General features: G+C 42.6%; 2 protein-coding genes and 1 long non-coding RNA gene across 3 annotated transcripts; 1 reads left to right on the top strand and 2 right to left on the bottom strand.

Moving 5' to 3' along the window:
* Window positions 1-10,259: 10,259 nt before the first annotated feature.
* Window positions 10,260-11,252, bottom strand: LOC124281428 (translation machinery-associated protein 16-like). Its single transcript, XM_046717478.1, has one exon. It carries the CDS (start codon window positions 10,993-10,995, stop codon window positions 10,435-10,437), a length of 561 nt encoding a protein of 186 aa, XP_046573434.1. The 5' UTR covers window positions 10,996-11,252; the 3' UTR covers window positions 10,260-10,434.
* LOC124281427 (39S ribosomal protein L12, mitochondrial-like) lies at window positions 11,129-20,421 on the top strand. Its single transcript, XM_046717477.1, has 5 exons — window positions 11,129-11,252; window positions 15,028-15,223; window positions 16,483-16,548; window positions 17,073-17,210; window positions 18,852-20,421. The coding sequence occupies exons 1-5, from the start codon at window positions 11,185-11,187 to the stop codon at window positions 18,966-18,968; spliced, it is 585 nt and encodes a 194-aa protein (XP_046573433.1). The 5' UTR covers window positions 11,129-11,184; the 3' UTR covers window positions 18,969-20,421.
* On the bottom strand, window positions 19,900-20,590 carry LOC124281430. The gene is made up of 2 exons (XR_006899929.1): window positions 20,052-20,590; window positions 19,900-19,965 (listed from the first exon to the last, which is right to left on the bottom strand). It is a non-coding gene; the product is annotated as an uncharacterized LOC124281430 (long non-coding RNA).
* Window positions 20,591-20,595: the final 5 nt, after the last annotated feature.

Consider the following 20,595-nt stretch of genomic DNA (forward strand, 5'->3'; position numbering starts at 1 on the left):
TATACTGGTCATAACAGGTGACCATACTGATGGAGTGGCGAGACCCGGGTACTTGACCATGTGTGCTCATACACGGACATGAGAATAGCTGTTTGCTGTGTTGACCACTGGCTAGTCATGGTCAAGACTGGACTACATCCAAGTGCAGTGCTAAGGCCTAATAAAAAAATGTTGTGGTTCCAATTACACCTCTTAGGGTAGCTAGGTTGGCAGAATTTCTTTCTTTTTATACATTTTTTTTTTTGAAGTAAAGTACAAACTAATAGCACATTTATCAATGTGTAATTTATTCAATCAAGCTTTCCGCCATCATATCGACTTTCTCTATCAGAATGACATATCTGTTGGTGCCGGGCAAAAACAATGGTATCTGAAATCTTATTTCATTCATTCCGCTTAAAAAATAGGGTCAGCACCAGAATTCAAGGGTCTGTGGTAATCAGAACAAATTTTTTTAGGCCTAAACAATGAACAAAAGCCTATATCTTTCAAATATGTCTGAGGGCTTTCTTATGCTTTTGAGCTGTTGATCACTGGATTATCTGGTCCGGACTTGATTATATACAGACCGCCGCCATATAGCTGGAATATTGCTGAGTGCTGCGTAAAAGTACCTGCGAGGTTGAGGTGCAGGGATCGAGCCCACCTGTGACCAGGTAAAAAAACCTTGGAGTCAACGTTGTGCGCTGACTCTTTCAGTGTTGTCACAACCCTGTGCACTTAAAAGAACTCAGAATCCATTGGTATATGACCAGATGGTGGCCACATGAATACGTGCAAACACCTAGTTGCGGGTACAGCAACATGCAGTGAACTTGGATAAGGTACTGTGACTATATGTCCCTGTCCACCCAGCTGTGAATGGGTACTTTGTTAGGATGAGAAAGACACAATAACTCGGTGCGCCTAGTGGCAGCAAGAGTTGTTTACTCCCCAGGGAGTTGAGATTGACATCCAATGATCGAGGGAAAAAATACTAGCGCCTTCAGCAGGCACTAGTTGTGTGGATATGTGCACTAAATAAATATCCTATAATAAAACTGAACTCACTCGCGCCTTTGAGTGAGATACTTTTTATACCCCCGCTACGAAGTAACGGGTGGTGTATAGCGTTCATTTTGTCTGTCTGTCCGTCCGTCCCGAAACTTTGTCAGGAGCATATCTCTTAAAGTTTACATACTAGGTTCACCAAACTTCACAAATATGTTAATCATGACCCATTGATGTGCCTTTTGCTATTTTTAAGGTTTTTTATCCCCCGCATCTCGTTTTGCGGGGGGTTATTATAATGGACTCCGTCCGTGCGTCCATCTGTGCACATTTGTCTTTTCCGGAGCAGAACTCTAAAACCGTTCAATATTTCTTCACCAAACTTGGCACATACATGGATCTGGTGGTGTACCTTTTGGTAGTTTTGGAATTCTGAATAAAATATTGTTGGCATTTCCATGGCAACAAGTTTGACTTAGCCTGAAATTGTGCTGGTGCTCTTTTCCGGAGCAGAACTCTAAAACTGTTAACTATTTCTTCACCAAACTTGTCACATAGATAGATCTGGTGGTGTACTGGTGCCTTTTGGTAGTTTTGGAATTCTGAATAATATATTTTTGGTATTTCCATGGCAACAAGTTCGACTTAGCCTGAAATTGGTGATAGTGCTGCTTTCTGGAGCAGAACTTTAAAAACCTTTCAATACTCTCCTTCCACTTTTCTATATACTCACCTAAATATTTGACATAATCATAACTCGTAGACATAATCATGAAGAGTATTTTGCCATTGCGGGGGATATTGATGACTTTGTCTTCTTGTCAGAATTTTGTTTTATTGCTGTTTCCATGGAAACACGACTTAGTGCCAAATGTGTTTGGTGGTTTTTGTCCGGAGCATATCTCTTAAAGTTTACATGCTAGGTTCACCAAACTTCACACACATGTTAATCTTTACACATTGATGTGCCTTTTGCTATTTTAAAGTTTTTCAGAATTTGTTTTGTTGTTGGTGCCAAATGTGTTTGATGGTTACCTGGCCACAGGATATCATCGAAACTATACATGCTTGGTTCACCAAACTTAATACTCAAGTTAATCATGACTCTCAGAAAAACCCTGTGCTAAAAAAATAACGATCTTCATCTACGTCCACTTCATTGTGTGCAACAAGTTCAATTGTATGTCAGGTTTCCATGGAAAACACAAAAAAGTAATGTTTCCATAAATTATTACTGTAATCAGTACATGGCAAAACAATTATCTAACATGTATATAAAGTTTAGTAGAGTCAAGGAGAAAGTCGTGTGAGCTGCTGATCCTTGTCACATTATATATATCAATATCAGTCATTTCCATGTCCCAAAGTGGGAAGCGGGGGTATGTGAGCTGTGCTCACTTCTACACTTGTTTCCAGTAGTGAATTTCTCAATAACTTAGGGAGTGTCTACCATGTTGCCAATGTGCCCTTGTAACAAACTTGGAAAACGCACAAATTCTCTCTGCTCCCAGAATCAACATCTTCTCTCAGTTCCCCAAGTTCGTCTCAAACACTTTGGCCATAGGTCATTCAAATTTGCAGCACCAACTCTATGGAACAATCTTCCTACTCCCATAAAAAATGCTTCATCCTTAGAAGCGTTCAAATCGGGACTCAAAACCTTCCTCTTCAAAAGAGTCTGCAACCTATAACTGCGAAATATTCTCATGGTCATTTTGACGAATTGTCATATCTTCCTCTTGAACTCTAGTGACTCTTTTCATATGTAGCGCTTTGTGCATGCTCTGGATGGACTATGGCGCATAAGAAATATCCATTTATTATTATTATTATTTATTTTTGTGACAAACATTATGCCATTTTTTCTAGAGTTGGTCTGTTGTTTTTATTGCACTCTGCGTTGGTTTGATTCTTTTATGTCTATTTGTTTTTTGTGTCAGATTGCAATTCATTGGTACCATGTTGTCTCAAACAGACTGTAGTACCAAACTATAGCAAGCGGCTTGTTGGTTGAATGGGGAACATTCCTGGAGTTGCGCCCCTTTGCCCACTTAGAGTTGGGTGGGGGGGGGTTAATTTGGAATAACGTTTTCCATTGCAACAAATTTTAGTCTGGATCTGTAAAACAAGTTATGGAAGTGGTTGGCCTTGCATATTGTTACAGTCAGCTAGATTTCATTTGAGATTGATGAATTACTAACACAAAAATATAATAATTGCAACAAAACCAAATTTTGCACACTCTCATGAAATCAACAGAACAGCCAGGTAATCAAAAACAGTGTAGTGAAATAGAAATTTCACGAGTGCAACTGGCACACCTTGCTGTTTTACCAGCAAGTGGTCTTTCCCCCACCCCACTGTAAGAAATAAGAAATAGTGACACTTGGATGGGTTTTTTCTTCAGCCAGTTATAAAGCTTTCTGAAAACACGTGTGACTTGAACAAATTAACCTGATAGTGGACACCTTCAGAACATAACAACCTGAAGTTCTACACTGGTGAAACTTGGACAATGGCTGGCAGGCTGGAGGGAATATCTGTACCTGGGACTTCAGGCAACCAGCCCTTTATACTGAACTACTTTAGAAACTTATCAGGGTAAAGCATTATATCTCTGTGATAAATGTAGAATAGAAATTGTCCCAGTTGACATTGAAATTGTCACTCAAGATGAAAACATGAGAAAAAGCAAAAAGCAGCCATTCATCATTTAGTGCAACCATAAATGATAGATGACATAGAGGGTTAAACACTCAAACTTTCACACAGTCAATGTCAGGAACAGGTATGGCCATCATTTGCATCAGGCACAGCTGCGACTGGACAGGAATGTCTTGCGGAAGAAAGTTCATGAGGTGTCTAGCAGTATGAGATCGGGCATTCATAGGGGCATGTCACGTTTAGATAACAGCGTTAGAAAGACATATAGGTATATAGACCCAACCCTGTTACTAATTATTTAGTAATAAGGTTGGGTCTGTATAGATATATGTCTTTCTAACACGGTTTCTAAGAGAGACATGCCCCTATGACAAAATGTAAAGTCAACAATTTTGTGCTGTTCAAACAGTTGAACTATCTATCATGTGTTGTGGAACTGCCATGTTTTATGCATTTTAACAGGATTTGCAGGTGAAAATGTGATTTCGAGCAGATGGTGGGTCATGTGATTTAACAGGGAAACATGTATATCATGCTTTTCAGTCATACTCAGATTACTTCAAGCATAGTTTGAGTTCAAAATTTGTTTTGCATATTCCATGATAAATGATAATAGTGTGATGTGTTCCTAAATTAGTTGAGTAAATTTCATGTTACAATATAATGCTCCAAGACTGTTGACTGAATACCTAAGACACATGGCGAATCTGTGTGAGGTTTTCACCTGTCACTGTTGCACCAGAGTTAGTTCACTTAACAACTAAGAAGGGAAGACACAACATTGTCAATATTGAGGACCATGTTGATGGCAGTGACTGATTCACCATCCCATGCTGTCCTAGATCCTCCCACCTCCCTACAAGATCCCACCTATAGGGGACTGATTCACCATCCCATGCTGTCCTAGATCCTCCCACCTCCCTACAAGATCCCACCTATAGGGGACTGATTCACCATCACATGCTGTCCTAGATCCTCCCACCTCCCTACAAGATCCCACCTACAGGGGACTGTTTCACCATCCCATGCTGTCCTAGATCCTCCCACCTCCCTACAAGATCCCACCTATAGGGGACTGATTCACCATCCCATGCTGTCCTAGATCCTCCCACCTCCCTACAAGATCCCACCTATAGGGGACTGATTCACCATCCCATGCTGTCCTAGATCCTCCCACCTCCTACAAGATCCCACCTACAGGGGACTGTTTCACCATCCCATGCTGTCCTAGATCCTCCCACCTCCCTACAAGATCCCACCTATAGGGGACTGTTTCACCATCCCATGCTGTCCTAGATCCTCCCACCTCCCTACAAGATCCCACCTATAGGGGACTGTTTCACCATCCCATGCTGTCCTAGATCCTCCCACCTCCCTACAAGATCCCACCTATAGGGGACTGTTTCACCATCCCATGCTGTCCTAGATCCTCCCACCTCCCTACAAGATCCCACCTATAGGGGACTGTTTCACCATCCCATGCTGTCCTAGATCCTCCCACCTCCCTACAAGATCCCACCTATAGGGGACTGTTTCACCATCCCATGCTGTCCTAGATCCTCCCACCTCCCTACAAGATCCCACCTATAGGGGACTGTTTCACCATCCCATGAGGTCCTAGATCCTCCCACCTCCTACAAGATCCCACCTATAGGGGACTGTTTCACCATCCCATGAGGTCCTAGATCCTCCCACCTCCCTACAAGATCCCACCTACAGGGGACTGTTTCACCATCCCATGCTGTCCTAGATCCTCCCACCTCCCTACAAGATCCCACCCCTACAGGGGACTGTTTCACCATCCCATGCTGTCCTAGATCCTCCCACCTCCCTACAAGATCCCACCTATAGGGGACTGTTTCACCATCCCATGAGGTCCTAGATCCTCCCACCTCCCTACAAGATCCCACCTATAGGGGACTGTTTCACCATCCCATGCTGTCCTAGATCCTCCCACCTCCCTACAAGATCCCACCTATAGGGGACTGTTTCACCATCCCATGCTGTCCTAGATCCTCCCACCTCCCTACAAGATCCCACCTATAGGGGACTGTTTCACCATCCCATGCTGTCCTAGATCCTCCCACCTCCCTACAAGATCCCACCTATGGGGACTGTTTCACCATCCCATGCTGTCCTAGATCCTCCCACCTCCCTACAAGATCCCACCTATAGGGGACTGTTTCACCATCCCATGAGGTCCTAGATCCTCCCACCTCCCTACAAGATCCCACCTATAGGGGACTGTTTCACCATCCCATGAGTCCTAGATCCTCCCACCTCCCTACAAGATCCCACCTATAGGGGACTGTTTCACCATCCCATGAGGTCCTAGATCCTCCCACCTCCCTACAAGATCCCACCTATAGGGGACTGTTTCACCATCCCATGAGGTCCTAGATCCTCCCACCCTCCCTACAAGATCCCACCTATAGGGGACTGTTTCACCATCCCATGCTGTCCTAGATCCTCCCACCTCCCTACAAGATCCCACCTATAGGGGACTGTTTCACCATCCCATGAGGTCCTAGATCCTCCCACCTCCCTACAAGATCCCACCTATAGGGGACTGTTTCACCATCCCATGCTGTCCTAGATCCTCCCACCTCCCTACAAGATCCCACCTATAGGGGACTGTTTCACCATCCCATGCTGTCCTAGATCCTCCCACCTCCCTACAAGATCCCACCTATAGGGGACTGTTTCACCATCCCATGCTGTCCTAGATCCTCCCACCTCCTACAAGATCCCACCTCTAGGGACTGTTTCACCATCCCATGCTGTCCTAGATCCTCCCACCTCCCTACAAGATCCCACCTATAGGGGACTGTTTCACCATCCCATGCTGTCCTAGATCCTCCCACCTCCCTACAAGATCCCACCTATAGGGGACTGTTTCACCATCCCATGCTGTCCTAGATCCTCCCACCTCCCTACAAGATCCCACCTATAGGGGACTGTTTCACCATCCCATGCTGTCCTAGATCCTCCCACCTCCCTACAAGATCCCACCTATAGGGGACTGTTTCACCATCCCATGAGGTCCTAGATCCTCCCACCTCCCTACAAGATCCCACCTATAGCGGACTGTTTCACCATCCCATGCTGTCCTAGATCCTCCCACCTCCCTACAAGATCCCACCTACAGGGGACTGTTTCACCATCCCATGCTGTCCTAGATCCTCCCACCTCCCTACAAGATCCCACCTACAGGGGACTGTTTCACCATCCCATGCTGTCCTAGATCCTCCCACCTCCCTACAAGATCCCACCTACTGGGGACTGTTTCACCATCCCATGCTGTCCTAGATCCTCCCACCTCCCTACAAGATCCCACCTATAGGGGACTGTTTCACCATCCCATGCTGTCCTAGATCCTCCCACCTCCTACAAGATCCCACCTATAGGGGACTGTTTCACCATCCCATGCTGTCCTAGATCCTCCCACCTCCCTACAAGACCCACCTATAGGGGGACTGTTTCACCATCCCATGCTGTCCTAGATCCTCCCACCTCCCTACAAGATCCCACCTATAGGGGACTGTTTCACCATCCCATGCTGTCCTAGATCCTCCACCTCCCCTACAAGATCCCACCTATATAGGGGACTGTTTCACCATCCCATGCTGTCCTAGATCCTCCCACCTCCCTACAAGATCCCACCTATAGGGGACTGTTTTCACCATCCCATGAGGTCCTAGATCCTCCCACCTCCCTACAAGATCCCACCTATAGGGGACTGTTTCACCATCCCATGAGGTCCTAGATCCTCCCACCTCCCTACAAGATCCCACCTATAGGGGACTGTTTCACCATCCCATGAGGTCCTAGATCCTCCCACCTCCCTACAAGATCCCACCTATAGGGGACTGTTTCACCATCCCATGAGGTCCTAGATCCTCCCACCTCCCTACAAGATCCCACCTATAGGGGACTGTTTCACCATCCCATGCTGTCCTAGATCCTCCCACCTCCCTACAAGATCCCACCTATAGGGGACTGTTTCACCATCCCATGAGGTCCTAGATCCTCCCACCTCCCTACAAGATCCCACCTATAGGGGACTGTTTCACCATCCCATGCTGTCCTAGATCCTCCCACCTCCCTACAAGATCCCACCTATAGGGGACTGTTTCACCATCCCATGCTGTCCTAGATCCTCCCACCTCCCTACAAGACCCCACCTATAGGGGACTGTTTCACCATCCCATGCTGTCCTAGATCCTCCCACCTCCCTACAAGATCCCACCCTACCATCCCATGCTGTCCTAGATCCTCCCACCTATCCCACCTATAGGGACTGTTTCACCATCCCATGCTGTCCTAGATCCTCCCACCTCCCTACAAGATCCCACCTATAGGGGGACTGTTTCACCATCCCATGCTGTCCTAGATCCTCCCACCTCCCTACAAGATCCCACCTATAGGGGACTGTTTCACCATCCCATGCTGTCCTAGATCCTCCCACCTCCCTACAAGATCCCACCTATAGGGGACTGTTTCACCATCCCATGCTGTCCTAGATCCTCCCACCTCCCTACAAGATCCCACCTATAGGGGACTGTTTCACCATCCCATGCTGTCCTAGATCCTCCCACCTCCCTACAAGATCCCACCTATAGGGGACTGTTTCACCATCCCATGCTGTCCTAGATCCTCCCTACAAGATCCCACGGTGGAGACAGATGATACCTATAGGGGACTGTTTCACAAGCGTTCTGATAATATAGAGCGCTGGAGATCCACCCATGTATTTATGTTCATTTCAGAGACTAGTTGTTAGTCTACGAGGTCACAGGCACCTGCTTCTACTTGCTTTCTTTCCACATTCAAGTTCCTAGCAACTGGCATCTGTCTTATGATGCACTGATTGACCTGGCTGTATCAGTATTACTTTTAGATATTTGCTGACATATATGGTTGTAATTCCTAATACTTGGCTGACTGACTGAGTTTGGTTTTACACCGCTTTTAGCAATATTCCAGCAACATCACGGCAGGGGACACCAGAAATGGGCTTCACACATTGTACCCATGGGGGGATTCGAACCCGGGTCTTCCACATGACGAGCCAACGCTTTAACCATTAGGCTACCCCACCGCCCCCCTAATACTTGTTCACCTTGTGATTAACATTTATATTTAAAGGCTTCTTTCAGGTACGGTGAGTTTAAATACATTTGACATACTATTAAATTTTCCACTGAAATGCTGCACATATGTAAGATTACAACATTGCTAATTTCTTGACATTTGTATTAATCCAGATTAAGCTGCTCTCTTTTATGATACTTATTGAATAAAGGAGATCCAACTTTCATCTGTACCCACAAGTAAGATTTTAGATATGAAGAGGGCTGAATGTTGAAACTTCCGTATCAGCAAAATATATCACATATGTATTCTATGTATTGTTGATCCCTGCTAACGCATTACTCTCCCACAGTCCTTCACAAAACAAGAGTCAACAGAAGATGACATATCCCCCCGGCCCCCACATCTTTGAAAGAACAAATCATCTGACAGTTACTTAAAGTCCAGCTTGATTTTAGACAAAGTGCAAATCGTTTCCATGGAAATCATGAAAAACATAAATGACAAATATCTGCAAATAGCAAAAGGCACCACTTCAAGATCTGCCTAACATATCTGCCAAATTTTAGTGAAAGATGTTAAGAAGTTTTTGAGCTGTGCTCCAGAAACGAAAACTACCTCTCCCTTTTGAGACTAAGTCCAAATCGTTTCCATGGAAACTGAGAAAAATAAAAATGAAAAAAATCTGCAAATAGCAAAAGGCACCACTTTGGGATCTGCCTAACATATCTGCCAAGTTTTGCTGAAAGATATTAAGAAGTTTTCGCGTTGTGCTCCGGAAACGAAACCCACCCCTCCTTTTTGAGACTAAGTCCGAATCGTTTCCATGGAAACCGAGAAACATAAATATGACAAAAACCTGTAACTAGCAAAAGGCACCACTTTAGGTTCTGTTAGATATATCTACCAAGTTTTGCAGAAAAATACTGAACGGTTTCTGAGTTATGCTCCGGAAACGAAGCCCATTCCTCCCTTTAAGACTAAGTCCAAAACGTTTCCATGGAAACCGAGAAAAATAAAAATGACAAAATTCTGTAAATAGTAAACGGCACCACCTTAGGTTCTGTTTGATATATCTACCAATTTTTGTTGAAAAATATCGAACGGTCTTGGAGTTATGCTCCGGAAACAAAATGATTATGGACGGACGAGGTGACGACTATATCCCCCCGCATTACATGTTGGGGGGATAAAAATGTTATCATTAACATGATTAACAATAAAGTTCTTAAAGACAAAACACTGGCTGTTATGCTACTTATCACACTGTTACTGATGGAAGTGTTATCAATAAAGAGGATAGAAAATCTGCATCTTGTCATCAGCAACATATATGGAACATACTCTGTGATTCAATCCGAGGACTGGAAGTTTTAATTGCTGCCATCAGGATCAAAGAGGAATGCTCAAGTCTGGATTAAAACCCACAGATGCTGGTATCATGTAGAAAAATACTCAGGGCGCATCTGGTATTCAAACCCATGATGATAAATATCTGAACAACAAATTAGTTAAAGACAAGATTTGTGTTTATTCAACTTCCCGAAAGCTTTCCAAAGTGGAATATGTCTCATTTGAACTGACATGAAGGTCAGATGTTTAACACATGGTTCAGCTAACTATACACCAAGTATCATCTTATTTACACAGGTGAGTGTGTTAACACATTTGTCACCAGAATGTCGTTCAGGTCTGGTCACAATCACCTTCATCATTGCTGTTATTGTTTACATTAGTTTCTTCCTCAACTTTGTCTATATCACCTTTGTGGATTTTCTTCAACTTGAAATTTTGAGCATATTTTGTTTCACCACCCCACAGTTTGAACTGATTGAAGGTTGATTTGTTCATTAAATCAGGGACTTCAAGTCCAACACTCTCCAGCTCGTTCCTGTCACTGTCTTGGGTGAGCTTAATAGCAGCTAGCCTGGATGCATGCTGGTTGCCTTGTCGGTTTCCAATCCGAGACACTATGTCAATCTGCTCAATCTCCTCATCAAACCTGTGTAAGTAACGATTACTGAGTTCACACAGCTCTTCCCGTGTATACACAGTTTTGTCAGGGTCAAAGTTGTCTCTGAACCAGTCACACTTTTCGGCAAGAACATCCAGCTTACTTCTTGCTGACTTATCTTGAGAAATTCGCACTTCGCGAAACGCTTTCCTTGACAACGCCGCTGCCTTCCTGCTGTTTGGGTGGATGGGCTTTTTGTTTTGACCAACCTTGGCTTTAGGTGCCTTAGGCATATTCCTTGTTACTCTTGCTTCTAGTATTCCGTCGGTTATTTAAGTCTGACTAACGGTTGTCGCCAAACATCCCTTGCACCATAATACGAACACGTGTTTTCAACGGAACCGGAAGTACCGTGTTTGATAAGTACTTTTATCCAATCACCGCCTTAGAAAGTATTCCTCGCGTGTTTGACATCTTCGTGCATGTGGGGTGAAATGCTTGCTTCAAGATCTTTAGTCATGGCATCGAGACTGTCAAACTACTGCAGAAGGTAAATCACAGGCAGGGAGACTATTTTAGTATGAATGCCATTAAACCAAATTTAAAGTGCGGGTTTTGGTAGAATCTAAATGACGATGAACTATCTTTGACCTTAACGTCCCTCGTTCCATTTTCGATCAGGGTAGGACATTGAATACAGTTGTGTTTTTTCTATAATATATACCACTTTTGACTCCATGTTAATACACAAAAGTTAACGGCAAAGTTAACCAGAATTAAAAGTGTGAAATCAGTGAATAATCATCCAAGATCCATGAATTATTCACAATATATCTTCAAACGTAGCCTGGAACCGTGACTGTGTCTTGCAGGCAAGACATGTTGTAAGGTCGAGCGTCACGCCGAAGACCCGGGTTCGAATCCCCACATGGGTACAATGTGTGAAGCCCATTTCTGGTGTCCCCCGCCGTGATGTTGCTGGAACATTGCTAAAAGCGGCGTAAAACCAAACTCAGTCAGTCAGTCAGTGTAAGGTCGAGTTTGACTGTTGGAACTCGTCGAGGCGTACGTAGAAAAAGACCCTACTTTCAGTCAGTTGTGTGGCAACAGCTACTGGGAGTACTGCACTTTACCGGGCGAATTTTTTCAGATTAATTAGCGCTGCTGGGGCTCGGACGTAAAGGGTGCCATACCCTAACCCTAAGGATTGGAAAGGGTGCTAACCCTAAACCCTAAGGATCGTAAAGGTTCCCTAACCCTAAGGATTGTAAAGGGTGCCATACCCTAAACCCTAACCCTAAGGATCGTAAAGGGCTGTTTGACTCTAAAGATGCGTCAGCTCCCTAAGGATGGTTGACTGGTAAGTGAAGGGAGATGGAGCAATTACCTTGATATAGCGAGACAGTGCTGGAGACAGCGCAGTAGCGCTATGGCGCGATAATTACCCCACAGCCAACACTGAGGGCTGCACCCGGTAAAGTGCATTCTAGCCCAGCTACTGAATTAGTCTCTGTCAAATATATGTTTATCTTTAAACAGGCCTGTATGTTCTTGAATCCAAATGTTTGTTGGAAGCAGTCAGAAGTAATCAGTAGGCTAGGAACACCTTTTGAATTCAGCACCACAGCTTCACGTGAGGACAGTCTCTGCCGTAGGTCTTATGTTACTGAGACAAGTGTTCTGAGAATTTCTCAGATGGCAACTTGTGACCTTCAGATTATTAGCCTGACAGCTGACCGACTGAGCTAGGTCGACACTCTTATATTATGTGTGAATTTATCTGGTCATTCCCATTGCCTTTAAGGTGAACGAAAATGTCCAATAGGTCTGGGACAATTATGAAGGTTAGCGATAAACATGGTGTCTGTTGTCATGTAGTACATTTGTCCCATTCTGTAATCTGCAAGATTCCATGTCCTGAGATATGAGCAGATATGGCATGAACTAAAACATTTGTGATCGTCAGACATCAAATTCCTTGGTGTACGCGACTGACATGGTATTCAGCGATTCCCAACGTAATTTTGTGACAGAAAAATGTTGTAGAAAACACTGTGAATAATAGTAAGGAACGCACAGCCGGTGACACCACAAAGGCGAGTCGGCTCTCATATCAGTACTAATCATTAATTATTGAAGCAGATAAAAGTGGTGTGGGTGACAATCCTATGACAGTTTCCAGAAGCCAAATTGTTAGACATTAAACAATATAATCCTGTTCAGTTGTTGTTTTTTTGTGTGAAAATATCATAAAGGTAAATTAAAGATAAAAAGCAAACTATCTGAAATTTACCAGATGAAAGATCCTGCCTTTTATAAATGCATGAGCAGCTGGTACAGCCCCCTTAAACCATCAGTACATGTCTTCCTCGTTGCTTTCATTACAAAACGGTAAACCTGAGACCAGAGGTCCGATTTATTGCAAAAGATGTCCCTTACAAGATAGTGTATGAACGGGCAGATGTGGATCTGTGCATATCAATATACCATACTTAATAAACTGCATTACTGTGCATAAAAATGAAACTCACTGGATCAAAAAGAAAACATGCATGTTAGTTCCCAGTTAAAATGCTTTTAGCCCTTTAGATTACCTTAAAATAGAAATCCAGATTTTGTTTGGAATAGTTATTTTATAAACTAACGCCTTGTCGAAAGTTGGATTCTGTAAATATATATTGAAAACTCAACATCACTGGGCTTATTCACTGATCATGCATGTACAGATGATGGAGCTGTTTCACACTCTTGACCAATGTATTTTTATATTGTTTTGCAATCAAATTTTACAAATTGCATCATAGGGTATTTTGGCATTTATATGGTGCTGAGTTCTAAAGGTAGAAGAAGGCACATCACAAACAGGGTGAAAAAACCCTCAAGTCATTATCACTCTTGAAACTATCCCATTCAGAAACTTCTGGAATGATCAAGATTGCTTTGTTTTGTTCCCACGGGTGGGAACTCCACTCACTCACTCTGGTACTATGATGATTGGTTCTCGGCCGTGTCATAGCAAGAGACATAGATGATGTTACTTGTTGTTGTTACCATGCCTGGTGGTTGTCATTACAGGGATAAGACCGCTAGTGGTTGGCTCATGAATAGTATACCATTAAAAAAAGGTAGGGGATATTCCTTTTTTCGAGCATACCACTAGCCACTGCCAATGCATAGGAGAAAAAGTAATGTATATCCATGCAGATGAAACACTTCCAAAGAAATGGAATAAATTGTCACATTTTCCCTTAATTTCTCTTAATCATCTGTTTCCTCCTTTGCATTTTATCAATCTTGTAAATCCAATATCCCCTACTTTTTTTGAATGGTACATATACTTGTCTTATAAGTATCCTTATCTTACCTGGTTGACGCATGTCATCGGTTCCCAATTACGCAGATCGATGCTCATGCAGTTGATCACTGGATTGTCTGGTCCAGACTCGATTATTTACAGACCGCCGCCATATAGCTGGAATATTGCTGAGTGCGGCGTAAAACTAAACTCCTCACTCCTTATCTTACCTCACACATAAATGTTGTTTTCTGATTGGCTGAGCCAATCAATGTTCCCAGCTTACAAGTGAGTAACATTTTCTATGTTACCCGCTGGAAATGCCAAACTATGGGAATTCGTTTGGTATTTCGTGTTAGTAGTGTTTGGTCTCTTGTTTACTCGGGTACTCATCATTATGATCCAATACCCATGCTTCAAACAGTTCAAAATTAACATTGAGGTGTCGATAAAATAAATATGTTGTTCACTGGTCCGTCGGAGCCCATGGGTTGATGTACCATCTATGTTTGTTTATGTTCCCTGAGCCCGAAGGGTACATCAACCCACCTTACCTTTTTGTACAAATTGGTACTCATCATTTCAAGTGATCCAATAAAGATCCCCATTCATTGTCAAATGTCTTAACTAATATATATGGTATGTTCCCATTTTTCATGTAGGTTTGCATTGTAAATGTCTATTTAGGTTTGTGTATTTACATATTTCAAGAATATGGTAGCAGTTGAAAGGGCTTCATTGTGTTTGCTTTTTAAAATGGTTTTACTTAGCAGTGAGTGTGGGTTTGAATCCCAGTAATTCTCCCTATTTCTATAACCTGTGCGCTTTCTTCCAATATAAACTGCTAAAAGTGATGTCAAACCCAACTCAAAATTAACTAACTGATGAATTTAAAAGAAACTAGTAACTGTTTATAAGAAACTTTTGTAAAATGCTTGGATTGAAATGAAACGAAATATATGCAATAGCTACACTGGCCACACACAGGTAGTTCATACCACAAGCAGTTAGCTGAGAATCTTTATTTCAGACTGGTGTGTCGACAGCGAGCTTCCCTCCAGACCCTGCCCATGACTGCCTCTGTACGGTCGTGTAGTACAGGAGTTATCCCCCCTCCACATGTTGAAGGTACAGAAAAACAATATCCCCCCAAAATACAGAAGATTGTGGAGGAAATAAGTGGACTCACATTGTTTGAAGTCGCAGACTTAAATGAGCTTCTCAAGGTAAGTGTTGTCTGAATAATTTTCTGTTTTCCAGTTTTTTTACACAGAACAAATTCAACAATGACTACAAGACAAGAAACAAGAGGTAGGTTGTGTTTCTGGTCTCTGAACCCGAATCTTGACTCAAAGCCTTTTTATCCCCCACAACAACGAAGTTGCGGGGGATATAGAAACGAGTTCCGTCCGTCCGTCACACTTTGTCCGAAGCATATCTCCTAAACTATTGATGACATCTTAACCAAACTTGGTACACATATCAACCATATCCCTAGATGTGCCTTTTGGGGGTTAGACCCAGATATGAATTTTATTTTTTGTGGTTTCCATGGAAACGTGACTTAGGCTGTGACTATGAGGATGTCATCTTGTCTGGAGCAGATCTTCCAAACTATACATGCTAGCTTCATCAAACTTGGTACACATATCAAGCATGATCCCTAGATGTGCCTTTTGGGGGTTAGACCCAGATATGAATTTTATTTTTTGTGGTTTCCATGGAAACGTGACTTAGGCTGTGGCTATGAGGATGTCATCTTGTCTGGAGCAGATCTCCTAAATTATACATACAAGCTTCATCAAACTTGGTACACATATCGAGCATGATCCCTAGATGTGCCTTTTGGGGTTTAGATCCAGATATGAATTTTATTTTTGGCTGTTTCCATGGAAACATGACTTAGGCTGTGACTATGAGGATGTAATCTTGTTGCATTTTCCATGGCAACAAGTTAGGCTTCAACTGAATTTGGTGGTAGTGCTTCTTTCTGGAGAAGATCTTAAAACCTTTCAATACTCTCCTTCCACTTTGCTGTATACACTCCAAAACATTGACATAATCATAATTAGTAGACATATTCATAAAGAGTATTTTGCCGTTGCTGGGGATATTGATGACTTTGTCTTCTTGTTTATCACTTTCATGAATTCAGTGATAGTTTCTATCACCCAGTATTGTACATATTTTATGCCACTGTGATTCTACATTTGTTGCGCTTCAATTGAGACAAATAATAGGTAAATCTGTAAATTTCTTAGTGAGCATGCCTTTACCGATATTGAGTTGAGAAACCATGTTTATCTGCAGCATGGTAACCGAGTAGACTGGTACCAGTTCTTTGTTATGGGCTGGAAGATGCAGATACGCACTGGTGCTTGTTTAAAGGTGCAAGAATCTTGAACACAACCTAAACTCTATTTTGACTCACCTGTAGTATTCTTGTCAGTGATACTCTATTATTGGACTACATTTTGTTTTGTAGAAAACCCTGAACATCGCTGATGCCCCCATGATGGCCATGGGAGCAGCGGCAGCTCCAGCAGCGCGGGTAAGTCCAGCCGTAATCAGGGGGTCACCGATCAATACTTGTCTCATGACAGTGTCATGCAGTTCAAGTTCTGTCTACAATTGTCTGCAACAATTTAGTTTTGGTGTTTTACACATTACCATTAAGTTGTTAGTTGTTCAGGTATATTTTTAACAAAACCCATGAATTCAAAAGATGGGGAACTTGTCACAATAATGGAAGTGTCTTTGACAAACCTGTCACTTATCAGCCAGATTAGCCCCGTCCATATTCAGCATATCTTTGATGGACTAGTGACCTACGAGCTAGATTAGCCCAGTTTAACCCAGTCAACCATTCAGTACATCATTGATGGACTAGTGACCTATGAGCTAGATTAGCCCAGTTTAACCCAGTCAACCTGCAGCATATCTTTTATTGACTTGTCACTTATCACACATATTAGCCTCAAATAACCCCAGTCAAATTCAGCATGTCGTCGCTGCCTGAACTGTATGCAGACTCACACATTGTTGAGGTATGTTTCAATGGGTTTCTATTTCCAGGAAGAAGAGGAAGAAGAGGTGGCCCCTAAAAGAGAGAAGATGGCTTTTGCAGTGAAACTTGTCAAGATTGATGCAAGCAAAAAAATTCAAGTCATCAAAGAAATTAAGAATCTTATATCAGGGATGAACTTGGTACAGGTGAGTTGCAATCAGTGCTTAGGTCACCTGGATATGCTGAGTACTAAATAGCCATTCCCAAAATGATCTGTTATTCGAATCTAGATATACTGAACAAAAAAAAGAAACTTCAAGTGTTACTTTATGTCCCAAGCATACCGGCATAGAACAAACAGTCTTCATAGTAGATAAAACTGGTTTATGGACATCATGAGCGTACACTAAAACAGGATAAGGCATAAGGTGTGCTTGGTCACTTTCTTTTTTCATAAGCCATCAGTATTGGAGCTTGTTCAGTATTCACAACAGAAAAGCAACATCCGAATTCACTGCCTAACACCCGTAAACACAGCATAAGGCAATCAGTGCCTTTGCTGTACCAACATGGCGTCCAGCTCTTCAACATGCTGGGGTTTGATGTTGAAGACTTCTTCTATGAGCATCTGATAAGTGCTTGATGGGATTGAGGTCAGGTGATGTTGATGGCCACTCCATGACGTCAATACCCGCATTTTGTAGGAAATTTTGTGTCAAAACAGCTGTGTGTAGTGTCCCATTGTCATGTTGGAATTGAATCGGAGGCCTGGGACATGAGCAGCCATGATCGGAACCACCTCAGAGACAAGGATCTGGTCACGATATCCCGGTAGTGATTGTTCCTGTAGAAAGCTCCTCAGACCATTATGCTACCAGCACAAACTCGATCAACTTGCTGTACACAGTACAGGGCATGATGTTCACCACTCGCACTCTTCTCTCGGCAAATTGCAACGTAAAATGTGACTCGCTAAACACAACCCTATTCCAGCACAGGTGCAGTTGTGCCCAGCATAGATGTTCATTACTGTTTCCTAGTGTCAGAATCTTCCTAACATGAAGATGGGTAGCGCGCAAACAATTTCATATGGTGTGGGCAGATAACGCAACCCCTTGAAGAGAATGCTACAGGTTGATGTTGCAGTCCTAAAATAATTACGCAATGATCTCTCGAGGATTGTTAACATATTTTTTCTAATCACCAGCTATTTTTGCACTTACGTGGTTGATAAGGCACATGGTGTTGTGGTCACCTGTACATGTGCCTACACCTGCATGGTTCACCACTGAAGTGGTGGCCATTATGGTATTCGCCAATATTAACTACCCTGTAATGACCATTTTCAGTGTCATACATTTCTCCAAATGTGAAGTTTCTTGTTTTGTGCAGTATATTTTCGTCAATATATTTTTTTTATAGTGTTCAGCTTTAATTCAGCCATATTTTGATGAACATTCACTCTTACCTGACTTCAGCGTGTGACCTATATTACATATTTAAGTCAACGGGTGGCATTGTAGCCCAGTGGTTACAGCATTCGCGCATCATGCCGAAGACCCAAGTTCTATTCCCCACATGGGTACAATGTGTGAAACCGTTTATGCTACACCTTCAAGGTGTAAGGGCAGTGGGATATCCTAGCGGTTAAATCGTTCACTCATCACGCCAAAGACCTGGGTTCAATTCCCAACATGGGTACAATGTGTGAAGCTGATTTCTGGTGTCCCTTCCCTGGATATTGCTAGCAATGTTGCTAAAAGCAGCATAAAACCAAACTCACTCACTTCCCTTACTTCAATATGTTACCTTTATTATATTTATAACTAGGACTCTGTTTGTTTCAGGCCAAGAAATTCGTGGATTCCCTTCCCCAGGTAGTAAAGGCTGATATTCCGAAGGATGAAGCCGAGAAATTAAAGGAGACTCTCATTGCAGTGGGTGGAGAGGTTGAGGTCGACTGATTGGTCAGTCTCGGGATGATTTCATTGGCCAATGGACTTACATGTGACTGCAATTCTACATGATGTTACTGTGAACAAGGAAGGTGAACCAAACGCTGCCGCGTCCACACGAGTTGGATTGCCTTGTATCATGTGTTTGAACTCTGATGATGAGATGTGTACCACAAAACTAACCTGACCAGCATGCATTCATGAAGCTGACAATTGGCTCACGGCACAGACTTGTTTCTTTGTTACTTTGTTCAATGTGCTGGTTGTCAAGGCGAGTCACCATGGGCAGGTTATTATCTGTAATACAGTCCAGTGTGTAGGTCATATTTCCTTGGTTATGGTAGAACTTGATCAAATAGCATTTTAATTCCTATTGATTTGGTCAAAATGTCCAAGTGATCGAAGGTGATGAATTTTAAATTGATAGATTTTGCTAACAAGTTTCGACAGCCATGTTAGCATTTCACTAGTCAACCTTCCATGGTTATATTTAGTTCTTAGATGATGGCACATCTGTCATTGTCCATTTTGTGTTGACAACACTGAACAGCAAAGACTAGCAGCTTCAAGAACAGGTACATGCTTCATCCAAGGGCAAAATGGCCTTGGAGCAGAAGGCATCATTATTGGTTCCCATGCATTTAAAGAAACATGGATTGGCATTGTATATATTGATATTCATCTTGTTATTTGTGTGAATGTGTGATAGATTTTGAGTTGCAGAGAATAATTCCTAGTGCTAAAAACAGCTTGGTCAATACCAAGAGTAGATGAATCACTGTACAAGATAGTAAGCTAGGGCTGTCACTGTAGGCGCGTCTCTAGATTCATAAAATGTATTATTACACCAGAAAGGGAACTGCTTAACTTCGCATTTGAAAACACCAGGGATAGCAACAGGAAAATCTATTTTCAGCGGAAAACTAAATATTGAATTTTCAATGACAATTTATAACTAATGTAGAATAAAATAGGTGGAAAAATGCCATTCCTGAAGGACATTACCCTGAAACACAACACAAGTAATATTTATGCTATGGTGGGAAATGGAATGAATGTGTTTACTGATGTCATCAGAATGGTACCCAGTACCTGGGGTATTTTCCGTGATCCGAGTTGCTGCTATTGAGGAAATACCTCTGGTCCTTCCGAAGTTTTACTACTGCTCTCGAACCAACTGTCTTACGTGTATTTCAAACCCCAATGTTCAGTTCATTGCACACATTGAAATCATGAAGTTGTGAAAGTCTTCCAAAGTTTATAGCAGTGTGAAATCTCTTAGTTCCCTGACAAGTTTGGCAGGATAATTACGAAGAAGTCCCTAGTCTTGAAACAAAATAATTCACTCGTTTAAAGGTTACTGAGTACAAGAGTATGTTATCAGTCTGTGACAGCCCTAGTTGAGACAGCAGTGTGTATGAATGATACACCTTGAACCTGATATAAATATGTACCCTTGAAACTGTTTTGTTATGTCTTCATTACTCCTGATCACTGCAAGGCTTGGCCACTGGCTGTGTAAACTTGCATACCTTTCACTTCCCAGTTTCGACCTGTTTATGAGCATTGTCCAGTGTTAAAATCTACCAGCTGGCTGAGTGGTCTGTAAATAATCGAGTCTGGACCAGACAATCCA

The sequence above is a fragment of the Haliotis rubra genome, unplaced genomic scaffold (genome assembly GCF_003918875.1).
Source record: "Haliotis rubra isolate DU_JTF1 unplaced genomic scaffold, ASM391887v1 Scf284, whole genome shotgun sequence".
NCBI lineage: Eukaryota > Metazoa > Mollusca > Gastropoda > Lepetellida > Haliotidae > Haliotis > Haliotis rubra.

Excerpts from the sequence above, each read along its gene's own strand:
- LOC124281428 (XM_046717478.1), bottom strand. The coding sequence starts at position 10,995 with ATGCCTAAGGCACCTAAAGCCAAGGTTGGTCAAAACAAAAAGCCCATC.
- LOC124281427 (XM_046717477.1), top strand. The coding sequence starts at position 11,185 with ATGTGGGGTGAAATGCTTGCTTCAAGATCTTTAGTCATGGCATCGAGA. Across the intron at positions 11,253-15,027 it reads CTGTCAAACTACTGCAGAAG|ACTGGTGTGTCGACAGCGAG; the intron begins GTAAATCACAGG and ends TCTTTATTTCAG. Across the intron at positions 17,211-18,851 it reads CAGGGATGAACTTGGTACAG|GCCAAGAAATTCGTGGATTC; the intron begins GTGAGTTGCAAT and ends TGTTTGTTTCAG.